The 27,223-nt window shown below is 47.9% G+C and overlaps 1 protein-coding gene and 1 pseudogene across 1 annotated transcript; both read left to right on the plus strand.

The window, feature by feature from the left end:
* The first annotated feature begins 251 nt into the window (after positions 1-251).
* Positions 252-1,156, plus strand: LOC148164227 (olfactory receptor 2M5-like; annotated as a pseudogene).
* Positions 1,157-11,757: 10,601 nt separating this feature from the next.
* On the plus strand, positions 11,758-12,693 carry LOC148164228 (olfactory receptor 2V2-like). The gene has a single exon (XM_088023574.1). It carries the CDS (start codon positions 11,758-11,760, stop codon positions 12,691-12,693), a length of 936 nt encoding a protein of 311 aa, XP_087879700.1.
* The last annotated feature ends 14,530 nt before the right edge of the window (positions 12,694-27,223 follow it).

Raw genomic sequence — 27,223 nt, forward strand, 5'->3', positions numbered from 1 at the left:
TTACCCCCCTTCTCTCTATCCCTTGTATTCTCTGGCTCCCTGGTGTCTTAGCGAAGTAAGGATCAAAGTCTTACTGGCAACTTTCTGAGGGCAGCTGAAAAAAGATAGGATTGTCACTGCAGGAGGAAAGGGTGGGTCCATGTCAGAGGGCTGGGCTCTGTCATTTAGAAGAAACAGGAGATGGGTATTTGGAGATGTCAGGTTAGTAGTTTCATTTGTTTGCTTCTTTGTTTGTTCTCAAGGTCTCAGCCATGCAGCTCTGAAACCACACCTCCTTATCAGATTTCATCTTTTTTGGCCTGTTCAGCTACTCAACATATGACTTATTCCTTTTTTCCCTTGTCCTTTTGGCCTCTGCTGTAGTCTTACTTGGCAACATCCTCTTCCTCCTGCTCATCCAGGCCAACAGGCACCTGCACACCCCGATGTACTTTTTCCTGAGTCAGCTCTCCATCATGGACATGATCATGATGAGCACAGTGGTGCCCAAGATGGCAGTCAATCTTCTGTCAGGCCGTAAATCCATCTCTTGGGATGCCTGTGCCACTCAGATCTTCCTAGTGGTCATGGTAACAGGAGCAGAGTGCTTCCTCTTGGCAGTCATGGCCTATGACCGGTATGTGGCAGTCTGCCACCCCCTGCGGTACCCTTTGCTCATTAACTGGAAGGCTTGCACTCTCCTGGCCCTGGCATCCTGGATGGCTGGGGTGTCTTTAGTTTCCCCTACTGTGGCTCTCTGGAAGTGGATCACTTCTTCTGTGAGGTCCCTGCCCTGCTGCGTCTCTCCTGTGCTGACACTTCACTCTTTGAGGATCTCATCTATGCTTGCTGTGTGGTCATGCTGCTGCTGCCCCTTGTGGTCACTGTGGCTTCCTATACCCGGATCCTCACAGCTGTCATTACGATGCCCTCCATAGAGGGGAAACAGAAGGCTCTGACCACTTGCTCCACCCACTTGGCTGTGGTGGGCCTATACCATGGAGGAACCTTGTTTAGCTACATGCAGCGGGCCTCCAGTAGGACACCAGTGGGAGACCAAGGCACCTCCATCTTCTACACCATCCTCACTCCAATGTTCAACCCACTCATTTACAGCCTGAGGAGCAGGGAGGTAACCAGGGCCCTGAAGAAGGTGCTGGAGAGATGGGGAGTGTAGGCATACTTGCCCTTCTGAAGCTTCCTGTCTTGGTCTGCCCCTTCCTCTGCAAACTCAGGTTTTCTTGTGGCTCCTCTTCTCCTTCTGTACTCATTGGGCCTCTCTGGCTGGTTGGGGCAAGCCTGTGAGCTGAGTAATCAGAAAACCATTTGGACGGAAGATGGCAGGGTAAAAGATGGTACATGACCAGCTACATAGTGAATCTTTCCCCACATTGAGCACCAAAATTTCCATGGTTTGAAGGCCCACATGCAATAGTTAAATTCTCCTTAGGGTTGGTAGGGGAAGTCTTTATTCTGAGTTGCATGTTTAAAGTGAGTGAGGAGGGGAACCCATTCAGAACCCATTTGTGCACTGAAATGTGGTAATGATGCTAGAATCTAGCATAGAGGAGCTGTGCTACCTTGGGCAAGGTTATTTCTCTCTCTAAACTTCCATTTATTATCTATACCATCATAGCTACCAGTAAAGTAAGTCCAACATTTCTGGCAGTAATTACTTACTAACTACTGGAATACAAACTCCATTTCCATGTATCTTATGTTATTCAGCAACATAAAGATTTCTGTGCCTTCTTGCAATCGTGCTTTATGTACAAGTAATAGAGTATAAAATCTCAAAGAAAAATGGCTGGAACATTTTGTCTACCACTTATGCTGACAGCGGCACACTGCAGAAAGTATAGAGGATACAAACATGTCTCTCCATGCAAAGAGGGAATTTTGTGATCAGATTGATTCTTGATCATTGAGACTAAATGTGGAACAAGAGTGAGGTGTGAGAAGACTCTGCCAGGAACTGGTTTCTATAGTTTCCATCACAGGGGCTCTGGAGGGATTTGGGAAATAATCTCTTGATCCATGTCTTCTGCAAAGATCTTCCTGAACTGGACAAACCATCTTCCCCCCATCACTCACTCACACTGCTCTCAAGAGACCTGCATTCACTTCCTAAGAGTCCGTGGGTGTGCACAAAAAATGGTGAGGGAGAGGCCATGGTAAGTCTTGGGAGAGTCCGGCCACAGATATAAAGTGTTCCAGGCAGATGAAACAGTATTCTTGAGCAGAGAGGGCCAGGGATAAAGCTAAAGAGCGTTGGCCAGAGGGAATAGGGCCCACATTGCCTAGGGCCTAGTAGGTCAGGGTAAAATGGTAGGACTTTGAGCAGAGGGGAAATATGATCTGCCTTAAGGCTTCAAGGAATCACTGTGCCTTTTGTGTAAGGTCCGTCGTGATGCTCATATAATAAGTCAGATAAGAAATCATGGCACTTGGATGAGGGTAGAAATAAAGGAGGTGGCAGAAGTTGACGACAGGTTTTGGATATAATTTGAAGGTCAAGCCCACAGAATTTTCTGCCTTACTGGAGCTGAAGATTTTGTTAGTTCACAAGGTTTTAGGAGGGATAAAATTAGAAATTACATTTAACACATTTGGCACTCTGAGCTCTTTGTTAGCTCCTTTTATTAAAATGCATGTGTGGGCACCTGGGTCGTTCACTCCGTTAAGCGTCTGACTTCTGCTCGGGTCGTTATCCCAGGATCCTGGGATGGAGTCCCCCTCGGGCTCCCTGTTCAGTAGGGAGTCTGCTTCTCCCTCTGCCCAGCCCTGCTCCTGCTCTCCTCTTTATCTCACAAAAATATAGTATTATAAAATAATAAACAAATAAAATGTAATATAACAGTATAATTATCTACTAATGTTTAAAAATTCAACAACTCAGTTTTTGTGTTTAAAGGACATGTCATACAAAATTCCCCCCGAATAGCAATTTTAAACATACATAATTATTTATTAGTGAGAGCCCAACTGGGGGGAGGCACAGAGAGAGGGACACAGGCAAGGCAGAGGGAGAGGCAGAAGGAGGGGGAGAGAATTTCAAGCAGACTTTCTGCTGAGCACAGGGTCTGATGTGGGACTCAAACCAAGAATCCTAAGATCATGACCTGAACTGAAGTCAGATTCTTATCCAACTGAGCCACCCAGATGCCGAAACCAAAATAGCAACTTTGGGCATGATCAGAAAAGAGAAAAAATGATGAATTGGGTGGGGGGAGATGGTAGCAAAGTAGGAGGACCCGAGACTTGCCACATCCCTTGAACGTAGCTAGATATTTATCAAATCATCCTAAATAGCTCAGAAATTGACCTGAAGACTGACAGAACAAACTCCAAAACTAAAGAGAGAGAAGAGGCCAAATTGAAGAAGATAGGAATACTTGGTATAGGGGAGAAACAGATTACAGGTGCTCTGCAGAGGAGGGAGCTGTGATTGCAAAGAAGGGAGAGAGAGAGAGAAACAGGGAAAAGGAAACCTACAAGGGACTATATCCTCAAGGCCATTGGCTTGGAAAATAAGAGCGGCTGAATTTTTTACTCTTGCAATCAGTAGGGTTTAAAGACTGGAGTTTTGAAGATCACTGAGCTTGGGTGGGATAAAGCCTGGGGGTTATTGCACTGCTCCCGGAGATAAAGCAGGAAAACATCCCAGGGACAGACAGTGATCGGAAGAATTCCTGGGGCATACAGGGAGGAGATTACACTTCTCCGAGTGCATCCCTGAGAAGCAGCATTCACAGAGCTGCCTTTCCAGGAAAAAAAGGAGCTTCTCAGGTTCATTTCCCACCCTTGCCCCTCAGTAAAGCACAGAACCACCTGTGGGAAGCAGCGCACTGCCAACACTGGCTGCGTAACTGGCCTACACCAAGCCTTAACACCCTGTGCTCCAGTGGGACTGCACTTCTCACGCATGCTTGCCTCCGTCCCAGCACAGCAGGCACCTCACTTAGAACACCAGCACAAACAACTACTCACACCACGTCTCCCAACCAGAGAGTTCGGCACGGCCTCAGTTCTGGTGGAAGTGGTGACAAGTCTCATTTCACAAGCAGAGTAAAGCACACCAGGTTAAAACTCACCACATTCAAGCCAGGTCCCAAACACTGCCCACAGCAGGCAAAGAGGGACTCTGCAGATGACTGCCTTTGGCTCATGTCATGACCCCAGGGTACTGGGGTCACTGAGTGGGGAACCTGATTCTCCCTCTGACTTTCCCCTCACCCCTGCTCCTGTTCACTAGCTCTCTTTGTCTCTCTCTTTCTCAAATGAATGAATGAATAAATAAACTATTTTTTTAATTTTTATTTTTTTAAGATTTATTATTTATTTATATTTATGCAGATAAAAACACGGCTACCCAAGATAACTGCAGGCCAATATAACTGATGAACCTAGAGGAAATTTCCTCAATAAAATACTATCACACCAAATCCAACAATACATTAAAAAAATTATTCACCACTATCAGGTTGGATTTATTCCTGAGTTACCACGATGGTTCAGTATTCACAAATCAATAAATGTGATACATCACATTAATTTTTTTTAAAAAAATAAGAACCATAAAATCTCATCAATAGATGCAGAAAAGATTTGACAAAGAGCCACACCCATTCATGAACAAAAACCTCAACAGAGTAGGGTTTGAGGGAACATACCACAACATAATCAAGGCAATATATGAAAAACCCACAGTAAATATCATTCCTTAAGGATGAAAACTAAGACCCTTTCCTTTATGGTCAGGAACAAGACAGGGATGTTCACAATCACCACAACTATTCAAATACACCTGGAAGTCCTAGCCACAGCAACCAGACAACAAAAAGAAATAAAAGGCAAGGAAGAAGCAAAATTGTCAATATTTACAGATGACGTGATACTCTATGTAAAAACCCAAAAGACCACCAAAAACTGCTAGAACTAACACATGAATTCAGTAAAGTCACAGTATACAAACTCAACATACAGAGATCTATTTCTCTACACTAATAATAAAGCAGCAGGAGGAGAAATAAAGTCCACTTACAATTTTACCAAAAACAATAAGATACCTATGAATAAAATTAAATAAACAGGGGAAAGACCTGTACTCTGAAAACTATGAAACACTGATGTAAGAAACTGAAGCTCCCCAAATTCTTGCCAGACACGTCTCCAAAGCAAGGGGGGGCGGGGAAATGAACTATTGGGACTTCATCAGGATAAAATGTTTTGCACAGCAAAGGAAATTGTCAACAAAACTGAAAGGCAATCTAGGGAATGGGAGAAGATATTTGCAAATGATATATCAAATAAAGGGCCAGTATCCAACATCTGTAAAGAACTTATCAAACTCAACAGCCTAATAGCAAAGTAACCAGTCAATAAATGGGCAGAAGACATGAACAGACATTTCTCCAAAGAATTCATCCAAATGGCCAACAGACACACGAAAAAATGCTCAGCATCACTCGGTGTCAGGGAAATACATCAAAACCACAATGAGACACCACCTTACAATGGTCAGAATGGTTAAAATTGTCACCTGAGCAAACAACAGATGTTGGCAAGGATGTGGAGAAAGAACCCTCTTACTCTACTGGTATGAATGCAAGCTTGTACAACCATTCTGGAGAACATTATGGAGGTTCATTAAAAAGTTAAAAATAGAACTATCCTATGACCCAGCAATTGCACTTCTAGGTATTTATCTAAAGGACCCAAGCAAAGTGAGTCAAAGGGGGCAAATGCACCCCAAAGTTTATAGCAGCAATGTCCACATTAGCGAAATTATGGAAACAGACCAGATGTCCATCGACAGATGAATGGATAAAGAAGAGGTGTTATTTAAATACACTGCAATAATAGCCGTCAAAAAGAATGACATCTTGCCACTTGCAAAGATGTGAATGGAATTAGAAAGTGTTATGCCAAGTAAAATAAGTCAAGCAGAGAAAGACAAATACCTGGGATCGAGCCCTGCATCAGGCTCCCTTGCTCCATGGGAAACCTGTTTCTCCCTCTCCCACTCCCCCTGCTTGTGTTCCTTCTCTCACTATCTCTCTCTGTCAAATAAATAAATAAAATATATTTTTTAAAAAAGTTCTTCCTCCTGTGCTGAGGACAACCAGCCTTACTAACAGTGTGCAGAGGCACTCAGTCACGTGCACCTACAAAGAGATGCATTCCACACCATTCCTTCCTCCCAACTCTTGTAATACAATCCTACACAGGTGAAAAATGACATTTCCCTCTCTTCTTGGACAACTCCTCTGAACTCTGATTCTTATTTCTACTTATACTCAACACCTCCACTTGTTTGTCCAATGGGCTTTACCTATCTAAAATGACCAGACAGAACACTTGGTCTCCCATGTGGAAACAACTGTTTCCCTCTCTTCCCAGCTCAATTAATGGCAAGTCCGTCCGTTGCCCAGAACAACAACACATGGTGTATCCTTGATTCCTCTCTTCTCACACACATTAGAACCCCTGCTGACTCTTCCTGAAGAATGTATTCACTCCTGGCCACATCTCATTCCTGCAGGTCCCAGCTGGCTACACTCTCACTGTTGCTCCCCTGGATGATGGCAATGGGCCTTAACTGGATTTGCCTCCTCCTTCTCTCCTTGCTCCCACTTTAATCTATTTGTACAAAGCACTAGAGTGAAGTTGTTTCTGCAAAATAGAAGAGAAATAAGTTTCAAGAGTAAAGGAAGACTCATCTAGCTAGCCCTCCATCATCACCCAAACCTCCTTTTCTTCTGCTTTCCCTGGAATTTCCTCTATTCTGGTGTCACTGGCCTCCCTGCATTTCAGGAGGAATTGGTACATGCTCTAACTTCCTCATGGAAGACTCTTCCCAGATACACTCAACACTGTTCCTTCAGCTTCGCCTCACTTACTCAACCAGGCTTTACCCAACACCTATTTGGAATTGAAATCCCTTTCCCTCTCCATTTCTTCCCTGCCCTTTTGCTTCTCAGAACACTCAACACCATCAGGCATTCTACATTTAATTTGCATGGATTTGTTTTCTGCTTTCCCAGCTAGAACCTATATTCCTGATGCCACTTTTGCTCATGTGGGGATCCTCATCTCCTAGAATAGTACTGGCACAGAGTATGTTCTCAGCAAATTTTGTTGAAAGATTAACTATAATATGCAAAAACTCAAGAAACTACTCTAGCATCTCACATATTCAGTTCATGCTCTCTAACTTCATTTATTTCAGGGATGTTTAGTTAATGGCTTCATTTTTTTCCCTCAAAGTGACAGCACAAAAGGAGACTTTGACTCTACAGTATAATTTTAGGGACAAGTTAACTCTATGTCCTATATCAGCCCTTCGGTCTCTCCTTCACCTGCACCTCTTCCCACTCATCTGTTGTCTCTCTGTTTTAGAAGACATAACACTAGAAAGAACATGCTCAAGCCCTTTATCCTCCCCCCCCCAAAAAAAACTGAAGGGGACAGACAATAAGAGGAAGATGAAATACGGATAAACAAATAGGAGTGGAGGAATGACCTGAAATCAATAATAGAAACTGCAAGGAAGAGGTAAGGAGGTGATATGGAAAAGACCCTCACTCACCTTTAAATGGGTTCCCTGGAAGAAAAAAACCAGCAGATATCCTGTGGAGGAACTTCTAACACCAACATAATTTCATTGTCCTTCCCTGAGTTTGTACTTACTGGGTCAGAGGAGAGAAGGAATAACCTTCCAAATCTGTCCTTCCTCAGCCCCTCACTCACCTCTCAACCAGGCTATCAAAGCCCTTATCACGCTCAGCCCTCCTGTGGCTCTCTAGCTCAAAGAGTAAGACTCAAACAGACAACAGCCTCTTCTCAGTAAAAGTGGAATGAAAGAAAGGAGACTTAAAGAGATGAGATGGTGGTGGGCACAGAACCAGCACCTGTGCATCCCAGCCCACCCACAGACACCAATCCACCTTCCACAAACTGCCCAGATTGTGGGCCTCCACAGAGGCCCAGATTCGCCTCTGTCTCCCACTGCCAATGCAGGTACTTAACACTAAACCTGGGCAAGGAGGGTGAAGCTGTTGACTCCCAGGGAAGTCCACACACTCCAGCTCTGGAAGAGTAGGTCCCAAGCTTACAATTAAAGAAACCCAATCAGGGAGTTTGGGGACAGGACCAGAGAGGGGCCAGTTGGGATAGTGTGAGAAAACCTTGTCAAGGGCAGGAAGCTGCTCTTGGTGCTCTACCTCCAACTGCAGACACATTCCGTACTTCCCCAGTAACTCTAAGGACCCTCACAGGGTCTCCATCTGTGACTGTCCCAGTAGTCTGCCTCTATACCATGCAATCCACACTTGTTCTTTACCTGTCCCATGAAGTCACTCTATATCTACTGAAGGCCCACGATACAGCACACTAGGTGAGACACTGTACTTGAATCAATGGTGGGGACTTAATACAATCTAGCCTTATGGGCATTAAAACCCAGTGGAGGGAAAGAAGAGTACCCACATTCAGAAGAGTCAGATGGTGGCAGGGAAATGGTTGTCATCCCAAAACTGTCAGACATTTCTCTAAACTCAGTGCCTTTCACATTTTACTGTGGATAGCCCTGTGGTCTACAGATATTATGCCGGTCTTCCCAGTGTAATCCTGGACAGCACTCTCTCGCCATCTGAAGAGTATCCCAGGTTGGATGAAGATTTTACAGTTGCTCTGTTTTTGGCCTTATATCATGGAAGCAGGTCACTTTTTAAAATGACCAATTCATTGGAAACCAGTGGGCAAAATGGCCAATTTATCTTTTGTTTTGAGTCTTCAGTTTTATTTGACCGGTTTTCATTTTATTTTCACAATAGTAAAACAAATGTTTTACCTGCCATACAAAGCTCTTGGGGCTTCAGTTGGAGACTGATGCACAGAGAAGAGAGAATGGATCAGAGGGCTAAGAGAAGGGGGATTGATGGGCGATGTTAGAAGACACAGGGAGATGGAGACAGAGGCACCCAGAAAAAATAGGTTTTCTGCCAAACGTTCCAGGCACAGCAACCTGGCTTTTGAAGAAACTCCCTATAGCCATCTTACACTCTTCTGTTCCAGCTTCCTTTTCTACTTAATCTTATACCCAGTAATCTCTCTGGTTCCAATATTTAACTGAAGAATTACCACCTCCACATTCTCGTTCAAGTTATTGTTCCATTGGAACTTACTTTGCCAGCTTTGTATTTCCTGTTGAAACTTAATTCATTCTATAAAGCTCATCTAAAGTTCATTGTTATTATTCTCACCTCCCACAGATTTGACACACATCCACTTCAGCCTGTGTAAGTCCCTTTAGACTATTGTCTGTAAAATTTGCAATTGTATTTGTCATGTAAAATCTGTTATATTACCATTTATCGGAAACACATAGTGATTGGATGAAACTTGATTGGTTACAAAAAAAAAAGAGCTTTACTTTAAGCTAGGACCACCTCCATACCTGGAATCTTCTTGCCCACCGCTTGATGGATATCAGGTTGATTGCAGAGCTGTCTGGTCAGCTTTGGGTGTAAGTCCCACCCTACTTAGCTAATAATCAAGACTGGCTTTCAGTAGGCTATGATCCAGCCTTATGCAAGTCACGACTTAAATCTTCCACTTAATTCAGAACCTATCTGATCACCTCTGCCTAGCTCAGGCCTGACAGGGCTTAGGGACCCACCATGGGGAAGAGGGCAAGAGTCTTTCCTTTCACTATTTCTCCTGCTTCTGTCATTTTGATTCTTGTGTTTCACTCTTCCTTCCTTGGTTTGCTGGGTTTGGAAGAAGTATCATCGATGTGGGTCATTGGGGGCAATCTGTTGAGGACTACAAGTTTCTTCTGTATTGAGATATCCAAAGTCTAACGTGTGATCATTCTGTTTGCCTATATATATCTTCTATCATCTATCTATCTACTTACCTATAATCTATCTATCGTCTATCTATCATCTTTCTATCATCTGTCATCTCTGCATGTTGGGCTAAAAGGCAACAAGGAGTCACCTTGTCCCCAAAATAATATTGTAGAGACAAGGTGAATTCTTTCATGGTGTTTTTTCTAGGAACACAATGAAGCCATTAACTATACAGAGAGAAATAAATTTAGAGAGCAAAAAATGAGCATGAGAGATGCTAGGATAGTTTCTTTAGTCGTTTGCACTTTACAATAATCATTGAACAATATTTATTAAGGACATAATGTATGCCAGGCACTCTTCTAGGAGCCAGTTATCCTGCCATGAGCAAAAGTGACATCAGGAATATAGGTTTCATTGGTAAATCAGAAAACTGTCCTGTGGGGTCTTTGCATTTCCTCTTTGCAGGGAAGTGAAGTAGAGGTGAATACACTCCTCACAAATGTATCCTAGGTACTACTCTCACCCATTTTTGGAGAACATCTTTGTCATTTATAAGTACCTGAAGATATTCACTGTCCCTCACAGGAAAGAATCCAGCCACGAATTCGTAGTATATTCAGGTCAAGAACAAAAGCGTCTGCAATGAAAGAATCCAGGCTTTCTGCTCTCAAAACTTGGAGGTTGCAACTGCCTGTTACTTAATCCTATTATTTGATTAAGTCAACACACACATAGATAGGAACATTGGAGGCTTTGCAGAGAAGTTCTCAATGACACTTATTATAGAACTGAAGTGAGGGTGAGCCATGAAGTTAGCTGGAAGAGAAACATTCCATGAAAAGGGAAGGTAGGGGCGCCTGTGTGTCTCAGTCAGTTAAGTGCCCGCCTTTGGCTCACTCATGTCATGATCCCAGCATCCTGGGATCAAGCCCCGCACCAGGCTCCCTGCTCAGCAGGGAGCCTGCTTCTCCCTCTCCCTCTCCCTCTGCCTGCCTGTCTGCCTAATTATGATCTTTCTTTCTTTCTCTCTGTCAAATAAAAAAATTCTTTTAAAAAAGAAAGAACAGAAAAGGGAAAGTAAATGTCCTAGGGTAAGAGTGTGTCCGGCTTGAGCCAGGAAAGAATAAGGAGGTTCTGGTAGCAGAAACACCCTGAGTAAGGGGACAAGAGTCAGAGCCCAGCTTGCAGTATTGAGTGTGGGAAGAGCATCCATGGGGGTGGGTTGTATAGGACTTGGGGGCCTTGCAAGTGTTTGGCCTGGATCTGTGTTGGGAGCCAATGGCCTGTCTTGAGCCCAAGAGTGACATCATCTGACTTGCATTTCAGACGGTTTAACTCTCCAGCTGCTGGGTAGAGAGGCAAGGGAAACCAGTTGGAAGGCTGCCATGAACCGTAACAGCAACCCAAGGAGCACATTCTCAGGGCAAAGAAATGTGATGTAGAAAACCAGAGGAGAAAAGATCACCTGGCACGGGGGTTACTTGGGACCCCTTCAATGGCAGAAGCAGGTTTGTGCTGAGTCCTAAAAGACAACAACATTTGACAAGATGAGTTTGGAGAAATATATGCTTTATGTTTAACATAGTTTACCAAATCTGTGTGATATCATAAAAGACTCAATATCCTATAATAAAACCAAAACTCTACTTGCAGAGGGGTCCTATGATAAACTTCCCGGTAAGGATTTACACAAATAGATAGTTGGCCCATTCTACAAGCTAGTATGACTTCTATTGCTGTCAGATGGGAATACAAAGGAGTGTCCCTTCTATGTCCCAAAGTTTATGTTGTTGAGGTCTCACGAGTTACAAACAAAACAGCTGGCTGAAGATGTAGAATGCAGAGGTAATAAAGAAATGTCAGTCAATCCAATATTTATTGTTCACACTCACAGGTGACCAGGAACATCAACTAAGACATGGAGATATGGTTGAATCAATCAACCACAGATGACTTCATCTTCTTGGGCATTTTTTCTCGCAGTCCAACTGACCTTGTCCTTTTCTCTGTCGTTCTGGTGGTCTTCACAGTGGCCCTCTGTGGGAATGTTCTCCTCCTCTTCCTCATCTACAGAGTTTCTCGACTTCACATACCCATGTACTTTTTCCTCAGTCAGCTCTCTCTCAGGGACCTCATGTTGGTTTGTACCACTGTGCCAAAGATGGTGGTAAACTTCATGTCTGGCAAGAAGTCCACCTCCTTTGTGGGTTGTGGCATACAAATTGGCCAATTTGTCTGTCTTGTGGGATCTGAGGGGCTCTTGCTGGGACTCATGGCTTATGACCGCTATGTGGCCATTAGCCACCCACTTCACTATCCTGTCCTCATGAGTCAGAGGGTCTGCCTCCAGATTGTCGGGAGCTCTTGGGCCTTTGGGATAATAGATGGTGTGATCCAGATGGTGGTAGTAATGACCTTTCCCTACTGTGGCTTGAGGGAAGTGAACCACTTCTTTTGTGAGATGCTATCCTTGTTGAAACTGGCCTGTATAGACACATCCATTTTTGACAACGTTATATATGCTTGCTGTATCTTCATGCTGTTTCTTCCCTTCTCCATCATTGTGGCCTCCTATGCTCATATCCAGAGTGCATGTTCTGCTCAGGCTGGCAAAAAGGCCCTGGCCATCTCTTCCTCCCATCTGACACCTGTCTTCCTCTTCTATGGGGCAGCCATGTTCATCTACCTGAGGCCCCGGCGCTACCGGGCCCCTAGCCATGACAAGGTGATCTCTATCTTCTACACCATCCTTACTCCTATGCTCAGCCCCCTTATTTATAGCTTGAGAAACCAGGAGGTGATGGGGGCCCTGAGAAAGGCGTTGGACCATTGCAGGATTGGCAGCCAGCACTGAAGGACCAGAACACCCTGTGCCATCCCTTGATTCTGTGAATTTGAGTAAATAAGCTCTAGGTGAGGCTCTAATTCCTCATTAATAGTGATGATCATAACACCTGCAGGCCTGGAGATGTCTTTTTAAACCCTAACCCTCTCTGTGTCTAGTGAAAAACCAGCTTTTTTTTTTTTTTTTACCAAATATTTTCTGAGCTAGTTCATTTGTAAAATGTATTACCTTGGAATGTAGGACTTTGTAAACCCAAGCACTGTGTAGAAGTAAGACAATGGGATCATTATCACTTATTGTTTAAAACTGGAATGATTTCTACAATTAGAGGAAGCCCTGAGCTTAACTTCCTAACTCATTGCTAAACTCTACCGTTGATTCAGAGCCTACCACAATGCCAAGCAACATACAATATTCCATATACGTATATAGAGATATGATTTGTCTTATTTATCAAAGATATCACAACATATATTAGATGAAATGCATCCAGAGGACAAAACACAAGTTTATAAAATTCTCTTTAGAGAGTGCTCACCCTTCCTGTTCTGTAAGTAGGAACTTTTTTTAATATATAAGCGGGGTGGTTTTTTTTGACTTTTTAAGTTTTTAGTTTAATTCCAATTAGTTAATATACAGTGTATACAGTGTTATATTTGTTTCGGGTATACAGTATAGTAATTCAACATTCCACACGTCACCTTTGCTCATCATAAGTGCACTCCTTAATCCCCATAACCTATGTCACCTATCTCCGCTGTAACCATCAGTTTGTTCTCTATAGTTACGAGTCTATTGCCTGATTTCTCTCTTTCTCCCTCTAAGTCTTTCTTGATTTGTCTTTCTCTTTTTTCTGTTTACTTTTTGTTTTTTTCCTTAAATTCCACATATGAGTGAAATCATATAGCATTTGTCATTCTCTGACTTATTTCACTTAGCATCATACTCTCTTTCTCTATCCATGTCTTTGCAAAGGCAATATGTCATTCTTTTTATTGCTGAATAGCATTTCGTTTACACATACCACATCTTTAGCCATTCCTCTATCTATGGACACTTGGGCTACTTCCGTATCTTAGCTATTATAGATAATGCTTCTATAAATATCTGGGTGCTTGTATCCCTTTGAATTAGTTTTTGTACTCTTTGAGAAAATAGTAGTGTGATTGTTGAATCATAGGGTCTTCTATTTTTAACTTTTTTAAAAGATTTTTTCCCCCTTCATTTGAGAGAGAGACAATGAGGGAGAGAGCCATGAACGGGGGGCAGAGGAAAAGGGAGAAGCAGAGTCCCCACTGAGGGGGAGCCTGACACAGGGTTCAATCCCAGGACCATGACCTGAGCTGAAGGCAGACGCTTAACCAACTGAGCTACCCAGGTACTCCTATTTTTAAATTTTTGAGGAAACTCTATACCGATTTCCAGAGTGACTTCACCAGTTTGCGTTCCCAACAATGTACAATGTTCCTTTTTTCCACATTCTCGCCAATACCTGTTATTTCTTGTGCTGTTGATTTTAGCCATTCTGACAGGTGTGAAGTGATAGCTCATTGTAGTTTTTATATGCATTTCCCTGATGGTAATGGTGATGAACATCTTTTCATATGTTCTTTGGCCATCTGCATGTCTTCTGGGGACAAATGTCTGTTCATGTCCCCTGCCTATTTTTTATTTGGGTTATTTGTGAGACCAGGAACTTTTTACAGACCTCTTGAAGTCTTTATAGTCTTTAAAGAACAAAGTGCAAAGTCTTTGGGATTCTTTTTGAAGATTTTATTTATTTATTTGACAGAGAGACACAATGAGAGAGGGAACACAGCAGGGGGAGTGAGAGAGGGAGAAGCAGGCTTCCTGCTGAGTAGGGAGCCTGATATGGGGCTCAATCCCAGGACCCTGGGATCCTGACCTGAGCTGAAGGCAGATGCTTAAAGACTGAGCCACTCTGGTGCCCCATCTTTTGGGGTCTTGAGGAAAGGGGTAAAGACGTTTATTATCTGACACATAAGAAATACACAGGAAAGTGTTGTATATCTAATCCTCCAACAAAATTAGCCACATTTTATTATTTCAGTTCCTCTAAGAGGAAAATTCGTTCTACTGTTTTCCCTTGGGAAATTATATTTGGAACATAAGTGGCAGAATTTGATCTGTATTTGAAGACACTTTCAAATATCTGTAGTTATCTCTGTACCAGCTGCAATAAGATTTTTTTCCGGAAGAAAATATTCGTTGTTGCATTCAGAAAAAAAAAAAGAAAAAGAAGAACAAACTGTGTTCTGGAAGTTGGACTAAACCACAGGAAAGCATTTGCTTAGTTTTCAGGCTTGGAGAGAATGGAGGGCAGTGACACTAATAGTAACTACAATTCTCAGGACATACCGTGGGTAGGTGACTTTAGATTGTCTATTCACTTTAATTTTACTACAAATATTTTGTGGTGATCATTCTGTGCCTTTACAGACAAGGACACTGAGGCTCAGACCACTTAATGCCCCTACGTTACCCTCATTCCCCAGTTCTCTCCACCTCCCCCTGAGAAAGAGTTTTCTTGTTGGAACAGCTGAGATGAGCAGAGGGCTTCGCAGGAGCTTCCCGTCCCTTGGAGCTTAATTGCCAGAAACTGGGGACAGAGATGTGACAGAGGAGGGTTCTCCAAGGATTTGTGAATATAAAAGTAAATTTTCTTAGTCACAGCAGAGGGAGAGAACAGTAGGTGCAGTGAGGAGTGCCAGGGAATAAAATCTCTCAGCTGGGCCCTGGACCTCACTCAGTGAGGGTTTCTTTCCAAAGGTAAGGTTCTGTTTCCTCATTAATCATGAAACCCTTCCCCCATGGTCCAGCCCACCCCCTGTGATCCCTTTATGGATGAGGGATAAACTTTCTCTCTGCTAAAATTTTTATTTCTGAAAGACTTTTTCTAACCACTAGAGATTCTGCCAGTGTTTGGGCATGAAGTGTTCTCTTCCAGGTTTTCCTGTGTTTCTTTATGTCTCCCATTTTAACCAATCTTAGCATTTCTTCCAAACTTTTCTACAGCCTTTGTGGAAGGCATTTGTTATTTCCTCCCTGTGGATGAGCAGTGCCCCCAATTACCTCACTCAATACCCTTTTTCAAAGGATATGACAGTCTGGAGTTTTCACCACACAAGACTTTCTCCTGAAAATCTCTCCTCTATACCTTTCCTAAGTCCCTCCTGCTTCCATTTCAGCTCCTTTCCTTGAGGAGAGGAAGGTGCACTGAAAGAAACCCTATTGCAGGCCCCACTGACTGATCAGAGCAGCCATCACTTGGTGGTGAAGTCTGCTTTCCAAGGAGGCAAGGCTACAGACTGGGTCTTGTCCTGCTGATTCCCAAGCCCTTCCTGGTGTCATTGATTAGAATGTTTTCATTAAGGCGCTCTTTTCTGAATAATTTCATTTACAATCTCTGTCATCATAATGCTTCAAAATGTTTATCTTAATTCATGATTTAAAACTTTTGAATAGAGGGAAGAATTGTATCATATATTTCTTTTCTGTATGGGGTTGTCAAAGTTTCCCTTTTCCAGTTAAAAACACAACACTCATTCCTTATCAAAGAAACATGTGTCACAGATTTTATTCAACTCATTAATGGATATCTCAGACAGTAAAAGGAGTTCTAGGAAGAAAGGAACTACTAGGCTATCAGAAAATTTAAAAAAATTAAAGAATGGATTGCTGGGAAGATGGTGGAGTAAAAGGACCTCAGTTTACCATGTCCCATGTGTACAACTAGAAAAAACCCACATCAGTGTAAATAACCCAGAAAATGACCCAAAGACTGGGATAATAATCTCCATAACTAATGTAAAGTAGAGGCCACATCGAAGAGGGTAGGAGGGTAGAGACATTGTGGGGAGCTAAATGGACCTAACAGTATCATCCATGAGAGGGAGGGATCTGTGGGTGTAAAGAAGGGAGAGAAATAGACTATTACACAAGAGAACACACAGAGGGAGGACATTTGACTTTGAAAACCATAGGGACCAAATTCTGTGAGTTCTTAAAACCAGTGATTTGAAAATCATTTATCTTAGCTCTGGGAGAGTCAGAAGGCTGAGAGGAAATTGAATTCTACCCTTCAAGAAAAAGCATAACAAATACCTCATAGAGATACAGCATAGAAGCAGCAGTTTGAAAGACACCTGAGGCATGTGGAGGGAGGTGGTATATGCATCTCAGACCATGTTTTGGAGGGACAGAAGTGGTTGGAAGAGTCCTCAAAGGAGTTGGCACGCATCATTTCCACACCCAACCACCCAGGAGCATAAACACATGTCACCTGTGGGAACCAACACAATGCCAACACTCACTAACACTCTAACTTGTTAAGACTGCCACATCCCCTCCCTGTGTTTTGGCCGATATACCTCTTCTAGCCAGGCTTGTCTCACTCCCGGTGCTGCAAGTTCCCTCCCACAAAGGACCAGCACGCAAACCTTACAAACACATATCCCCTCCCATACAGTTTTGGCCAGAGCCCATCCAAAACAGTAGTACCACAAGCCTGGCGGTGTGCCAGTAGGCACAAGTGCTAGGACCACTCCAAAGAGACGCCATTAGGTTTTCATTCATTTTGAGTCTAATTTGTATGTGGTATAAGGAAATGGTCCAGTTTCATTCTTCTGCATGTGGCTGTCTAAATTTCCCAGCACCATTTGTTGAAGAGACTATCTTTTTTCCATTGGACATTCTTTCCTGCTTTGTCGAAGATTAGTTAACCATAGACTTGAGGGTCAATTTCTGGGCTCTCCATTCTGTTCCATTCATCAATATGTCTGTTTTTGTGCCAGTACCATACTATCTTGATGATGACAGGTTTGCAATAGAGCTGGAAGTCAGGAATTGTGATGCCGCCAGCTTTGCTTTTCTTTTTCAAAATTCAAAGAGACGTTCGGGGGTTATTCTGGTCCCATACAAATTTTAGAATTATTTATTCCATTTCTTTGAAAAGAGTGGATGCTATTTTCATAGGGATTGCATTGAATGTGGAGATTGCTCTAGGTAGAATTAATAACTTCACAATATTTGTTCTTCCAACCATGAGCATGGGACGTATTTCCACTTCTTTGTGGCTTCCTCAAATTCTTTCATGAGTATTTTACACTTTTGGAATGCAGATTTTGACTCTTTGGTTAGATTTATTCCTTGGTATCTTATGCTTTGGGGTGCATTGGTAAATGGGATGGACTCCTTAAATTAGCTTTCTTCTGGATTCTTGGTACGGAGGAATGCCACTGATTTCTACGTATTGATTTTATATTCGAGCTAAAGCATGGTTTCCTCACAGTGTTGGGCCTTCGAAGAAGGCGCCCGGAACTTAGGCCTTCATGCACACATGCCCGAGGAGTGCTGGCTTCGTGACACTCGAGTTCATTCGAGAGGTGACTCTGCAAAGAGCCGTTTCTCTCGCCCAGTGATTGAGGGGATGGTTGCCAGGCTCTCACGCACGCCACTGGAAATACTTCCACCGAACTCAAAAGTGACACTATTCTAACTACCAAACGATACCTCTACACTGCTGATTCTTCGACTTAGTCCGGTAGCGATGAGACCTCCAGGCAAAGCAGGGTCGCAGGGCCGGCTCCCTGAGACAAGTGGCGAGTTGTGTTCTGCCTTCTGCCCCATCCAGAGTCTCCCTCAGAATATGCTTCCAGAAGCCCTGCCCGTGTTCCCACGCACCCTCGCGGCCAAGGGCCTACATTCTCAGGAAAGGCTACTTGAGGCGGAAGAAAGGGTTCTCTCCAGTGTTGTCTTTTCGACAGGGGACTGGCTGCCTTTATGTTTGCACGCACACACGGGACCACAAGACTGCCCTCATGAAACAAGAGGTGGGTGAGAGCTGCCTGCTGCACGCTCCTGTTTCTCACTCGCTGTCACGGATGGGACCCGTTCCCCGGTCTCTCCTCCGCGAGCACTGTCAAATCCCTCCAGCTCCAAGACCAGCAATGCTAGCTAAAGTTCGGTAACTCTACCACTTGCATTCTTCGTGGTAGTGGCCGGGTCCCTAAGGCATCCAGACACACAGGGTACAGCCGTGCTCACCTCCCCAAACAAGAGGGGAGGTCGAGAGCAGCCTTCTTCACAGGCCTCTTTCACAGTCAGGGTAACGTCCAGGTCCCGTTCCTCATGCTTCCACCAAAACACACAACACGTGCAGTTGGCACTCAGGAAGGGCGTTCTTGGCTGAGGCCCGGGGTCCTCTAACGTTGTGTTCCTTGGCGCTAAGGTGGATGGAACTTAGGACTGAACGCACACGGGGGGGGGGGGGGTGCAGACGCCCCGGCCTCGCGAAATAGGAGTTGAGTCGAGAGGTGCCTTGGGCCCAGTGCTTCTTTCTCCCTTGGAGTTCTGCCGGCACACACTCCCCAGGTTGGCAGAGCAGCACAGATGAATAAGAGGCCGCCCTGAGGAGAGTCTCCATGAGGGGAAACTGGGCTTCCTTACGGGCTTGTTTCTTCCAAGGCAGGGTTGAGCACTGAGCGTTCCAACCACACAAGAGGTGGTGTTAGCTTCAGGTAGCAAGAGCCGAGCCGAGGGGTGCCTGCCTTCCGCACCGGCCTGCTTCTTCCTCGCTTTTACGAACGGGAGCCGTGCGCCAGGCTCTCACCCACGGAACACTGTACCCGCCTTCCACCCTCAGAGAGGTCGGCGCTAGCTAAAGCACGGTTTCTCCACACAGGTTATGCTTTGAGTTAGTACGCTAACAATTAGACCTCCCTGCAGAAGTGGAACCGCAGGGCTGCCTTCCTGAAACAAGCGGGGAGTCGAGTTCTGCGTTCTGCCGCAGCCAGAGTCGCACTCAGGAAACGGTTTGGGACTCACTTGCAGTGCTCTCATGCATGCACCCGGGGAAGATGGGATCTTTGCCCAGGCTTTCGCGCACACCCAGTGGAAGTGCTTCCACTGCCCGCAAGAGTGTCGCTACTCTAGCTACCACACGGTCCCTACAATGCTGCTTCTTCGAGGTAGTCCGCTAGCCATCAGACCTCCTGGCAACGCGGGGCCGCAGGGCTGACTCCCTGAGACAAGGGGCGAGTCGTGTTCTGCCCTCTGCCCCATCCCGATTCTCCCTCAGAATATGCTTCCAGAAGCCCTGGCCGTACTCCCGTGCACCCTCGCGGCCAAGGACCTCCAGTCTCAGAAAAGGCTACTTGAAGCAGAAGAAAAGGTTCTCTCCAGTGATGTCTTCTCAAGTGGGGTGGCTAGCTTTTCGCCTGTACGCACACACGGGGCCACGCGACTGGCCTCATGAAACAAGAGGTGGGTGACAGCTGCCTGCTACGCGCTCCTTTTTCTCACTCGGTGTCATGTTTGGGACCTGTTCCCCGGTCTCTCCTCCTCGAATGCTGTCAAAACCCTCCAGCTTCAAGACCAGCAATGCTAGCTAAAGTTCGGTAATTCTACCGCTTGCATTCTTCGTGGTAGTGGCCGGGTCCCTACGACACCCAGGCACACAGGGTACAGCCATGCTCACCTCCCCAAACAAGAGGAGGGTCGAGAGCAGCCTTCCTTCACAGGCCTCTTCAGAGTCAGGGTAACGTCCAGGTCCCGTTCCGCCTGCTTTCACCAAAACACACAAGACGTGAAGATGGCGCGCAGGAAGGGCGTTCCTGGCTGAAGCCCGGGGTCCTCAAAACTTGTGTTCCTTGGCGCTAAGGTGGATGGCACTTAGGATTCAGCACACAGAGGGGCCGGTGGCATTGCCCCGGCGTCGCGAAAGAGGAGTTGAGTCGAGAGGTGCCTTGGGCCCACTGCTTCTTTCTCCCTTGGAGTTCTGCCGGGACCCACTCCCCAGATTGGCACACCAGCACAGTTGAAAAGGAGGCCGCCCTGAGGAGAGGCTCCGAGAGGGGAAACTGGGCTTCCTTACGGGCTTGTTTCTTCCAAGGCAGGGTTGAGCACTGAGCGTTCCAACCACACGTCGAGCGGTGATGTCAGCTTTAGGTAGCAAGAGCCGAGCTGAGGGGTGCCTGTCTTCCACACCGGCCTGCTTCTCCCTCGCTTTTACGAACGGGAGCCGTGCAACAGTCTCTCACTCACGATACTGTACAAGCCTTCCTCCTTCAGAGAGGTCGGCGCTAGCTAAAGCACGGTTTCTCCACACGGGTTATGATTTTAGTACGCTAGCAATTAGACCTGCCTGCAGAAGTGCAGGCCTGCTTTCCTGAAACAAGCGAGGAGTCGAGTTCTGCGTTCTGACGAAGCCAGAGTCTCACTCAGAAATGGTTTGTGACTCACTTGCAGTGCGCTCACGCATGCACCGCGGGAAGATGGGATCGTTGCCCAGGCTTTTGCGGACACCCACTGGAAGTGCTTCCACCGCCAGCGAGAGTGCCGCTACTCTAGCTACCACACGGTCCCTCTACACTGCTGCTTCTCTGAGTTAGTCCAATAGCCATCAGACCTCCAGGCAAAGCGGGGCCGCAGGGCTGGTTCCCTGATACAAGGGGCGAGTCGTGTTCTGCCTTTACCCCATCCCAAGTCTCCCTCAGAATATGCTTCCAGAAGCCCAGGCCGAAATCCCAAACACCCTCGCGGCCAAGGGCCTGCAGTCTCAGGAAAGGGTACTTGAGAGGGAGAACGGGTTCCCTCCAGGGTTGTCTGTTCGATGGGAGTGGCTGCCTTTACACCTGCACGTACACACGGGGCCAGGCGAGTGCCTTCATGAAATAAGAGGAGGGTGAGAGCTGCCTGCTGCACGCTCCTGTTTCTCACTCGGTGTGACGGTCATGAACCGTTCCCGAGTCTCTCGTCCTCGAACCCTGTCAAATCCCTCCATGTTCAAGACGAGCAATGCAAGCTACGTTTCGGAAACTCTATCGCTTGGATTGCTCGTGTTCAGTGGCTGGGTCCCTAAGGATTCCAGACACACATGGTTCAGCTGTGCTCTCCTCCCCAAACAACAGTGTGTTCCAGAGCAGCCTTCTTTCACAGGCCTGCTCGCGAAATAGGAGTTGAGTCGAGAGGTGCCTTGGGCCCACTGCCTCTTTCTCCCTGGAAGTTCTGCCAGGATCCACTCCCCAGGTTGGCACACCGGCACGGTTGAAAATGAGTCCGCGCTGAGGAGAGGCTCGGTGAGGGTAAAGTAGGCTTCCTTATGAGCTTGTTTTTTGCAGGCAGGGTTGAGCACTGAGAGTTCCAGCCACACCTCGAGGGTTGGTGTGAGCTTCAGGTAGCAAGAGCCGAGGCGATGGGTGCCTGTCTTCCGCACCGGCCTGCCTCTCCCTCGCTTTTACGAACGGGAGCCCTGCGCGAGGCTCTCACACACGGTACACTGTACCCGCCTTCCTCCCACAGAGAGGTCAGCGCTAGCTAAAGCACGGATTCTCCACAAGGGTCCTGCTTCGAGATTCCTCGCTAGCAATTAGAGCTGCCGGTAGAAACGCAGGCCTGCTTTCCTGAAACAAGCGGGGAGTCGAGTCCTGCGTTCTGCCGCAACCAGAGTCTCACTCAGGAAACGGTGTGGGACTCACTTGCAGTGCTCTCACGCTCGCACCCCGGGAAGATGGGATCATTGCCCTGCCTTTCACGCACACCCACTGGAAGAGCTTCTACCGCCAGCAAGAGTGACGCTAGTGTAGCTACCACCCGGTCCCTCTACACTGCTGCTTCTTTGAGTAAGTCAGCTAGCCATCAGACCTCTAGGCAAAGCGGGGCCGCCAGGCTGGCTTCCTGAGACAAGGGGCGAGTCGTGTTCTGCCTTCTGCCCCATCGCAAGTCTCCCTCAGAATATGCTTCCAGAAGCCCTGGCCGAGCTCCCACACACTCTCGTGGCCAAGGGCCTGCAATCTCAGGAAAGGCTGCTTGAAGAGGGAGAACGGGATCCCTGCAGGGTTGTCTGTTCGAGGGGAGTGGCTGCCTTTATACCTGCACGCACACACGGGGCCAGGCGAGTGTCTTCATGAAACAAGAGGAGGGTGAGAGCTGCCTGCTGCACGCTCCTGTTTCTCACTCGGTGTGACGGTCGTGAACCGTTCCCGAGTCTCTCGTCCTCGAACCCTGTCAAATCCCTCCATCTTCAAGACGAGCAATGCAAGCTAAGTTTCGGAAACTCTATCGCTTGGATTGCTCGTGTTCAGTGGCTGGGTCCCTAAGGATTCCAGACACACATGGTTCAGCTGTGCTCTCCTCCCCAAACAGCAGTGTGTTCCAGAGCAGCCTTCCTTCACAGGCCTGCTCGCGAAATAGGAGTTGAGTCGGGAGGTGCCTTGGGCCCACTGCCTCTTTCTCCCTGGAAGTTCTGCCGGTATCCACTCCGCAGGTTGGCACACCAGCACGGTTGAAAAGGAGGGCGCGCTGAGGAGAGGCTCCGTGAGGGGAAAGTAGGCTTCCTTATGAGCTTGTTTCTTCCAAGGCAGGGTTGAGCACTGAGAGTTCCAACCACACCTCGAGGGGTGGTGTGAGCTTCAGGTAGCAAGAGCCGAGGAGATGGGTGCCTGTCTTCCGCACCGGCCTGCCTCTCCCTCGCTTTTACGAACGGGAGCCGTGCGCGAGGCTCTCACACACGGTACACTGTACCCGCCTTCCTCCCTCAGAGAGGTCGGCGCTAGCTAAAGCACGGTTTCTCCACACGGGTCCTGCTTCGAGTTTCTTCGCTAGCAATTAGAGCTGCCGGCAGAAGTGCAGGCCTGATTTCCTGAAACCAGCGGGGAGACGAGTCCTGCGTTCTGCCACAGCCAGAGTCTCACTCAGGAAACGGTTTGGGACTGACTTGCAGTGCTCTCACGCTCGCACCCCGGGAAGATGGGATCATTGCCCTGCCTTTCACGCACACCCACTGGAAGAGCTACCACCGCCAGCAAGAGTGACGCTACTCTAGCTACCACACGGTCCGTCTACACTGCTGCTACTTCGAGTAAGTCCGCTAGCCATCAGGCCTCCAGGCAAAGCGGTGCCGCAAGGCTGGCTTCCTGAGACAAGGGGCAAGTCGTGTTCTGCCTTCTGCCCCATCCCGAGTCTCCCTCAGAATATGCTTCCAGAAGCCCTGGCCATGCTCTCACACACCCTCGCGTCCGAGGGCCTGCAGTCTCAGGAAAAGCTACTTGAAAATAGAGAACGGGTTCCCTTCAGGGTTGTCTGTTCGAGGGGAGTGACTGCCTTTATGCCTGCACGCAAACACGGGGCCAGGCGAGTGGCCTCATGAAAAAAGAGGAGGGTGAGAGCTGCCTGCTACACGCTCCTGTTTCTCATTCTGTGTGACGCACGGGAAACGTTCCCGAGTCTCTCGTCCTCGAACCCTGTCAAATCCCTCCAGCCTCAAGGCGAGCAATGCAAGCTAAGTTTCGGTAACTCTATCGCTTGATACCTCGTGGTAAGTGGCTGGGTCCCTAAGGATTCCAGACACACAGGGTTCAGCTGTGCTCTCTTCCCCAAACAAGAGGGCGTTCCAGAGCAGCCTTCTTTCACAGGCCTGCTCGCGAAATAGGAGTTGAGTCGAGAGGTGCCTTGGGCCCACTGCCTCTTTCTCCCTGGAAGTTCTGCCAGGATCCACTGCCCAGGTTGGCACACCGGCACGGTTGAAAATGAGTCCGCGCTGAGGAGAGGCTCGGTGAGGGTAAAGTAGGCTTCCTTGTGAGCTTGTTTTTTGCAGGCAGGGTTGAGCACTGAGAGTTCCAACCACACCTCGAGGGTTGGTGTGAGCTTCAGGTAGCAAGAGCCGAGGCGATGGGTGCCTGTCTTCCGCACCGGCCTGCCTCTCCCTCGCTTTTACGAACGGGAGCCGTGCGCGAGGCTCTCACACACGGTACACTGTACCCGCCTTCCTCCCTCAGAGAGGTCGGCGCTAGCTAAAGCACGGATTCTCCACACGGGTCCTGCTTCGAGATTCCTCGCTAGCAATTAGAGCTGCCGGCAGAAACGCAGGCCTGCTTTCCTGAAACAAGCAGGGAGTCGAGTCCTGCGTTCTGCCGCAACCAGAGTCTCACTCAGGAAACGGTGTGGGACTCACTTACAGTGCTCTCACGCACGCACCCCGGGAAGATGGGATCATTGCCCTGCCTTTCACGCACACCCACTGGAAGAGCTTCTACCGCCAGCAAGAGTGACGCTAGTGTAGCTACCACCCGGTCCCTCTACACTGCTGCTTCTTTGAGTAAGTCAGCTAGCCATCAGACCTCTAGGCAAAGCGGGGCCATCAGGCTGGCTTCCTGAGACAAGGGGCGAGTCGTGTTCTGTCTTCTGCCCCATCGCAAGTCTCCCTCAGAATATGCTTCCAGAAGCCCTGAGCGAGCTCCCACACACTCTCGCGGCCAAGGGCCTGCAGTCTCAGGAAAGGCTGCTTGAAGAGGGAGAACGGGTTCCCTCCAGGGTTGTCTGTTCGAGGGGAGTGGCTGCCTTTATGCCTGCACGGACACACGGGGCCAGGCGAGTGGCCTCATGAAACAAGAGGAGGGTGAGAGCTGCCTGCTGCACGCCCCTGTTTCTCACTCGGTGTGACGGACCGGAACCGTTCCTGAGTCTCTCCTCCTCAAACCCTGTCAAATCCCTCCAGCTTCAAGACGAGCAATGCAAGCTAAGTTTCGGTAACTCTACAGCTTGGATTCCTCGGGGTAAGTGGCTGAGTCCCTAAGGCATCCAGGCAGACAGGGTTCAGCGGTGCTAACCTCCAGAAACAAGAGGCTGTTCCAGAGAAGCCTTCCTTCACAGGCCTCTTTTTCTGTCAAGGTAACGTCCAGGTCCCATTCTGCCTGCTATCACCAAAACACAAAACACGTGAAGATTGCGCTCAGGAAGGGCGTTCCTGGCTGAGGCCCGGGGTCTTCTAATGTTGTGTTCCCGGGCGCTAAGGTGGATGGCAGTTAGGACTGAACGCACAGAGTGGTCGGGGCAGATGCTCCGGCTTGCAAAAAAGGAGTGGGTTCGAGAGGTGCGTGGGCCCACTCCTAATTTCTCCCTTGGAGCTCTGCCGGGACCCACTCCCCAGGTTGGCAAACCAGTACAGTTGAAAAGGAGGCCGCCCTGAGGAGAGAGTCCGAGAGGGGAAACTGGGCTTCCTCACGGGCTGGTTTCTTCCAACGCAGGGTTGAGCACTGAGCGTTCAAACCATACGTCCTGCAGTGGTGTTTGCTTCAGGTAGCAAGAGCCGAGCTGAGGGGTGCCTGCTTCCTCACCGGCCTGCTTCTCACTCGCTTTTACGAATGGGAGCCGTGCGCCAAGCTCTCACCCACGGTACACTGTACCCGCCTTCCTCCTTCAGAGAGGTCAGCGCTAGCTAAAGCATGGTTTCTCCACACGGGTTATGCTTTGAGTTAGTACGCTAGCAATTAGACCTGCCAGCAGAAGTGCAGGCCTCCTTTCCTGAAACAAACGGGGAGTCGAGTCCTGCGTTCAACCGCAGCCAGAGACTCACTCAGGAAAAGGTTTGGGACTCACTTGCAGTGCTCTCACGCATGCACCCTGGGAAGATGGGATCATTGCCCTGCCTTTCACGCACACCCACTGGAAGAGCTTCCACCGCCAGAAAGAGTGACGCTAGTCTAGCTACCACACGGTCCCTCTACACTCCTGCTTCTTCTAGTAAGTCCGCTAGCCATGAGACCTCCAGGCAAAGCGAGGCCGCAGGGCTGTCTCCCTGAGACAAGGGGCGAGTCGTGTTCTGCCTTCTGTCCCATCCCGAGTCTCCCTCAGAATATGCTTCCAGAAGCCCTGGCCGTGCTCCCACACACCCTCGCGGCCGAGGGCCTGCAGTCTCAGGAAAGGCTACTTGAAGTGGGAGAACGGGTTCACTCCAGGGTGTCTGTTCGAGGGGAGTGGCTGCCTTTATGCCTGCACGCAAACACGGGGCCATGCGAGTGGCCTCATGCAACAAGAGGAGGGTGAGAGCTGCCTGCTGCACGCTCTTGTTTCTCACTCGGTGTGACGGACGGGAACCGTTCCCGAGTCTCTCCTCCTCGAACCCTGACAAATCCCTCCAGCTTCAAGACCAGCAATGCAAGCTAAGTTTCGGTAACTCTATCGCTTGGATTCCTGGTGGTAAGTGGCTGGGTCCATAAGGATTCCAGACCCACAGGGTTCAGCTCTGCTCTCCTCCCCAAACAAGAAGGTGTTCCTGAGCAGCCTTCCTTCCCAGGCCTGCTCGCGAAATAGGAGTTGAGTCGAGAGTTGCCTTGGGCCCACTGCCTCTTTCTCCCTGGAAGTTCTGCCGTGATCCACTCCCCAGGTTGGCACACCAGCACAGTTGAAAAAGATCCCGCCCTGCGGAGAGGCTCCGTGAGGGGAACTAGGTTTCCTTATGGGCTTGTTTCTTCCAAGGCAGGGTTGCGCACTGAGTGTTCCAACCACACCTCGAGCGGTGGTGCGAGCTTCAGGTAGCAAGAGCCAAGCCGAGCGGTGCCTGCCCTCCGCACCGGCCTCCTTCTCCCTCGCTTTTCCGAACGGGAGCCCTGCGCCAGGCTCTCACCCACGGTACACCGGACTCGGCTTCCTCCCTCAGAGAGGTCGTCAGTAGCTAAAGCAGGGTTTCTCCACACGGGTCCTGCTTCGAATTTGTTCGCTAGCAATTAGACCTGCCTGCAAA

The sequence above is a fragment of the Eumetopias jubatus genome, unplaced genomic scaffold, assembly GCF_037043125.1.
Source record: "Eumetopias jubatus isolate StellerSeaLion01/CBP00866 unplaced genomic scaffold, mEumJub1_p1.0 scaffold_5, whole genome shotgun sequence".
In the NCBI taxonomy this organism is placed as follows: Eukaryota; Metazoa; Chordata; class Mammalia; order Carnivora; family Otariidae; genus Eumetopias; species Eumetopias jubatus.